At 46.7% G+C, this 6,081-nt stretch overlaps 1 protein-coding gene across 1 annotated transcript in view; it reads left to right on the forward strand.

The window, feature by feature from the left end:
- smg8 (SMG8 nonsense mediated mRNA decay factor) overlaps positions 1 to 5,120 on the forward strand; it is a 6,270-nt gene extending 1,150 nt beyond the window's left edge. The window contains exons 2-5 of the mRNA XM_010791605.1: positions 355 to 1,258; positions 1,940 to 2,085; positions 2,267 to 3,292; positions 3,534 to 5,120. Coding sequence (XP_010789907.1) covers positions 355 to 1,258; positions 1,940 to 2,085; positions 2,267 to 3,292; positions 3,534 to 3,746 — 2,289 coding nt within the window. The 3' untranslated portion in view covers positions 3,747 to 5,120. The remainder of the gene's footprint in view (positions 1 to 354; positions 1,259 to 1,939; positions 2,086 to 2,266; positions 3,293 to 3,533) is intronic.
- The last annotated feature ends 961 nt before the right edge of the window (positions 5,121 to 6,081 follow it).

The following is a 6,081-nucleotide window of genomic DNA, read 5'->3' on the forward strand; positions in this document are numbered from 1 at the left end:
TTGGCAAAGACAAGTCACTATTCAAACCAGCCCTGGCCTTCGTTAAAGATATTCTAATAATAATAATGATAATAATACAAGTCACTTATAGCGCTTTTCCGCGTGCTCAAAGCGTTTACAAGCAAGTTAAGAAGAAAAATAACAAGTGCTAAGCTAGGTGGAATAAGGGCGAGGGGTTAGCGGATTAGGAGTTGAAGGCAAGAGTGAAAAGGTGAGTTTTGAGGGATTTTTTTTAATGACGGGGGGGGTGTTGGCAGATTGGACGTGGCTGTGGAGGGAGTTCCAGAGCCATCTCACATAAACTCCATTGCATGTAACATTTATTTGACACCTCTTTTGTTTGTTGTTTCAAAGGTCTCTACAAACGGCTCAGAGTCTGGAGGAAACCCCGACAAACCCAAGAAGCACTCCCCCAGGAGGAGGCTGCAGCACGCGCTCGAGGACCAGATCTACCGTATCTTCCGTAAGAGCAGAGTCTTGACCAATCAGAGCAGCAACTGCCTGTTCACCGTTCCCGCCAACCAGGCCTTCGTGTACGTGATCCCGACCGTTGACGAGGACCCTGTGGGCGCGTTGCTCAGCCAGCTGCGCTCCACCTGCACCGTGAGTGAAACCGAGCCAGCCGTGGTGGTGACGGGCCCGCGGAGATATCAGCAGATGAGACGTTCAGCGCGACAGACGACTTACAGCGGAGATCCAGCGACTCTGTTGATGGGCGGTCAGCTGACAGACTGCAGCCTGAAGGAGTTCCTCTGGCAGCACGTGGAGCTGGTGCTCACCAAGAAAGGCTTCGACGACAGCGTTGGTCGCAACCCTCAGCCTTCACACTTTGAGCTCCCGACCTACTCCAAGTGGGTCCAGATCGCCTCTAAGCTCCACCAGGTCCTCATCAGCAACACAGAGGAGGAAATAGCAGAGCTTTGGTCAAAGGTTCAGGGCCAGCTGAAGGTTTTGGAGGGTTTTCTCGACGCTGATACAAAGTTTTCTGAGAACAGGTGTCAGAAAGCCCTGCCTCTGGCTCACAGTGCCTACCAGTCCAACCTCCCCCATAACTACACAACGACCGTGCACAAGAACCAGCTGGCCCAGGCTCTGCGGGTGTACAGCCAGCATGCACGAGGCGTGGCTTTCCAGCGCTACGCTCTGCAGCTTCATGAGGACTGCTACAAGTTCTGGAGCAACGGCCACCAGCTGTGCGAGGAGCGCAGCCTGACGGACCAGCACTGTGTGCACAAGTTCCACCTGCTGCCTCAGACAGGTGAGCAGCAACACGGCTTCATATTCCTCTGCTGAAGATTCAAGGCTTTTGTTGTCATGTGTACATAGCTACAGTTTAGTTATGTCAATACAAATCGTGGGTCACAGGCTCCCCCAACAGTGCAATACAATAAAACAGATCAAATAAGAATAGAAATAATGCAGAATAGTCTGCACTGCATCAAGTTAATGCTGGTATCTATCCACAGGGTGTTTTAATATAAGATCTGCACGCGTGGGATAATGAGAAGCAAACTACATGATGGGTAACTGAGAGTGTGGGGAAATGATTCTACTAACAAAAGCAGAAAGCTCTGAATTAGTTAATTATGGTTTTAATTATTTTATTTGTATAGTGAAAGATGTCTATCCCAGTTTCCTAAAGTCTAAGGTAATGTCTTTAAATGTCAGTCTTTCTGTCTTAAACCCAAATATATGCACTTTGATATGATGAAAAGCAGTAAATCCCAAATAATCAAACAATTATCAATAATAAATATTTTATCCAAATTGTTAATGATTGTTCTTGTGTTAATCAATCTATCAATTAACCAACTATTAATTGCAGTTCCAGTGTTCATTTTGATGTTTCTTTATGGATAGACATTTATTAAGACATTCATAACTAGTCAAGATGAAAATCAATAATACAGATGTATAAATTCTGCCGTTGTTTCTGCAGGAGAGAAGACAGACATGGATCGAAACCCGCCCATCCTGAACCACAACAGCAGGGGGCGCTCCACCAGCGCCTGTAACTGCGGCAGGAAGCAGGCGCCACGAGAAGATCCGTTCGACATCCAGGCGGCCAACTACGACTTCTACCAGGTCAGCAGCTTCAAACATCTCATCCTGTTGCTATTTAGTTTAGTGTGTTTGTTTATAGTGTCGTGGACAGTCCCCATTGGTCCACTGTCACAAAAAACAGTAAACACACATTCCCTCAAATTCCTCCAGAATAGAATTTTCTTCAATTCTTGACCCATTATTCTCTAATCTCCATGACTAGATGCTGGATGAGAAATGCTGCGGGAAGTTGGAGCGGATCGACTTCCCCGTGTTCCAGTCCAGCACCCCGGACCCGGCGCCCGCCACAAACCAGGCTCAGAGGACCCCCATCGAGGCCTCCGGGTCTACAGAGGTGGTGGTGGAGAAACTGAAGGAGCCGAGCACCACCCAGAGCACCACCCAGAGCCACACCCCCACCCAGAGCCACACCCCCACCCCCAGCCACACACCCATCCCCGCCCAAAGCCACAACCCCACCCCTGCCCAGAGCCACACCCCTGCCCAGAGCCACACCCCCGCCCAGAGCCACACCCCTGCAGACACCAGCCTCAGCCTGGCCCTCAGCCTGGGTCAGTCCACAGACAGCTTGGGGCCCTATGCTGACGGAGATGGCACCGAAACACAAGTCCAGCCAAAGAGACCCAGTCTTGTGGACCGGCAGCCCTCCACCGTGGAGTATCTCCCCGGGATGATGCACTCTGGCTGCGCTAAGGGTCTCCTCCCAAAGTTCTCCAGCTGGTCTCTCGTCAAACTGGGCCCCGCAAAGTCCTACAACTGCCACACGGGCCTGGAGCAGCCGGGCTTCCTCCCCGGATCCTCCTTCCTGCTGCCCTGGGACCTGGTGATCCGCTCCCGGTCGGAGGAGGACCCGGACAGACTGACGGAGCCTCTGGATGGGGGCAACTCCTCGTGGCCGGCCCCCAATAAGACCCTGGTGGGGAAAAGGGGAAGCACCGGGGGCCTGGGGAGGAGCCGCAGGAGGGACGACATGGCTCGGATCTTCGTGGGGTTCGAGTACGAGGACAGCAGGGGGCGGCGCTTCATCAGCTGCGGGCCGGATAAGATAGTGAAGGTTCTGGGGCCGGGGGGGGCCAAAGACCCCGCCACCAGGGTGCTGAACACCGACATGCCGCTCTACATCCCGTCCCCGTCGCAGGGCCGCGGCATCAAGTCTCACTACGCTCAGCTGACTCGGCTGTTTGTCGTCGTGCCGGACTCCCCGCTGGAGGTCACCCTCAACCCACAGGTAGCTACACCCCCCCCTCCGTGGGTCACTGAAAACTAGCCGCATGTATTCAAAAAGAAAATCCAGAAATTGATATTATATAAAAGATACAAATTGATTTTTGATATTCTTACTCTCACTGTTTATATAAACCTAAAATGATAGACTGTTAATATGTTTGTAAGTGGGCAAACTTACAAAATCTGCCTGTATGCATGTATGAAGGAATTTTAAGTGTTTTGATTCCCTGCTGTGTCTCCAGGTGCAGCCCGGCCCCCCTCCCTGCCCGTTGTTCCACCCGGAGCAGACAGATTTGGTTCTTCCTCCCGATGGGGTCTGGGTTCTGCGGTTCCCTTATTCCTTCTCTACGGACCGCGGGCCCTGCTACCCCCCCAAAGAGAACCAGCCGCTCAACAACCACAAGGTGCTGCGAGGCATCCTGAAGGCCACGGCCGCTACCCCGGCCCCTCAGTGACCCTGAGGGACCTCTTATTTATTCACACTTCCTGATATAGGCCGAGATGTTTGTGAGTCCGTGCCCCCCCCCTGACCCCTTGAATCCTCATCTAAATGTACTGTCAATTTTTCCAGCCCGACATATTAAATCTCTTTTTTTTGATAATGTCAGGATGTCTTTTTTAATCTAAATTCAAACATATTCACGCTCATGACCCCAATTGAAAGTACGTACTTCAGTTCAATCAGGAGAGACTTAGTTTGTTAGTTGATAACATCTTTATTGCCGTATGATATATATATATACGTTTTGGAGATTGGACCCCATCATACTGTGGTGGATTAAGGGGGAGGAGGAGCCGACTAGGAAAAGAGAAACCCCCCGGGGTCTAGACACTGGTTGTGGTAAAAACTAAAGGGAAATAAAAATCCGGAGTGATGAGGGTTCTTCTGGGCTAGCCTGCCTTGGATCTGATGAGACTGGAGGTGGAGGAGGGTTGATTCAATTCTCCTGAACGATGCTGGCAGGGGAGAAAAAAAGCAGATTTAAACATTTGTGCTGTGATAGGCTGTGGAGATGAGACGCCACCGATTGGTTTAGCTGGGTGTAGGTTGCGCTCTTGCTTATTGAAAGAAAGGGCGAGTGAGTGAGAGAGAGAATTGTGAATGAGAGCGTGGGAACCAGTCTTCCTGAAAGAACTTGTGCTGAGCTTCATTTCAGACTGAAGGAGCCATTAGAACAGGCTAATTATGGGGTACAGTAATAAGGCTGGACTCATGTACGCTTTACTTTAAATCCCCGTATTTAACAGTTACTAGCAGTAAATATACATTTAATAAAAAGTCTATACAACACCAATGGAGTTGTATGCAGATTTAATTAGGGATGTAACTACCGGTACATATTATTTTTAATCAATTGCTTTTTTGTTGTAAATAATCAGGAAACTGGGAAATGCCAACCACAAATCGTTAAGACCTGAAGACATTTCATATCATTAAATGTTCCTTTTTGTGCCTTTAAAAAACATTCTGTATTTATGTGTCCTCTGTAATACACATCGGAGCAGATGAAACCAGGAACTTTGTATAAAAAAACTTTAGAAGATTAATCCACTATCACAACAGTTGCTGATATGTTTTGTGCAAATTGAGACCAGCTTCGTGTAGTTTTCTCTCCCAGACTACGTGGCATGAAACGTAGTTGTTTTAGCACTTTTCATATCTGTGAATTTTGAGGACTTCCAGTTAATAGCTACCTGTATTCTGCATCATGTGTCACACAATACACGTACCTACTACTAAAACACTGACTACTACTAAAAAGAACAGACAGACTGGGGACCGGAGTGGAACAATTAATTGTTTTCTGTAAATAAAAGCTAGTTCTTCATTCTTTGTCAGATGTTATTGCTTTAAATTATTTAATGTCAGCCTGAAAGACACATTTCTCATGTTGAAGCATTAAATATTGCATTTTACTTTTTGTCCACCTCTGGGCACAAGTGATTTTGGGTTAGTCTGACTGTGGCTGTAGAGCAGAGAGGAACCAGTTTATATTTCTTCGACCTGTATATTAAGGTTTGTTTTTCTTTCTATTTTGGACTGTACATCCTTGTTACTTTGTTACACACGGAACAACACAAATTGTTCCGTGTGTTTGTGTGTGCCAGGTGTGATTCACCTGGGGGGAAGGGCCACATAAGGGGGGGAACACATCTAGTGTGTGTGTGTGTTTGTGTGTGTGTTTTATCTGATCTGGATGGTTACTAATTCCTTTTCTTTATGGCGGTCATGTTTGACCGGGAACACCATGGGTGTTACAAAGTTGACTAAATCCTCCAAAATTCAATGAAAGTGGTGATCAGCGATGTGATATGTTCAAATGTCTGTTGTGAAGGATATCATAAAGCCTTAATGCAATTGAATGTAAAACAAAAAAGTTATGATTGATGAAAGCTGTAAATCGGTCAGATTTGACCCGAACACAACAGGAGGGTTAATTATAAAAATATTGTTTATGGTTTTCAGTTTTACAGATAAGTTCAATGCAAATAACATTTAAGTGTTTTCAAACTAAAATATTACAACAACAGTTAGGATCTAAATAAAGGATTTAACCAAACACACAGTTATTGATGTGGTGTGTCCAACTATAATGACTGAAAATAGAAATGACTAGTTTAAATATCTTTTATTCTTTCACTGAACCTACCTTTAAGCACCGAGAGGACATGGTGCGTGTTTTATTGGTGCAATGTTCTTACAGTTAAAGGATCCTGAAAGATAAATAAACTGCTGTAAAGGACCATTTGTAGGAACAAGGAAATCTATTAGTGATCTCATACCTTAGT

This window comes from Notothenia coriiceps, unplaced genomic scaffold, assembly GCF_000735185.1.
Source record: "Notothenia coriiceps isolate Sejong01 unplaced genomic scaffold, NC01 NC01_scaffold00035573, whole genome shotgun sequence".
NCBI lineage: Eukaryota > Metazoa > Chordata > Actinopteri > Perciformes > Nototheniidae > Notothenia > Notothenia coriiceps.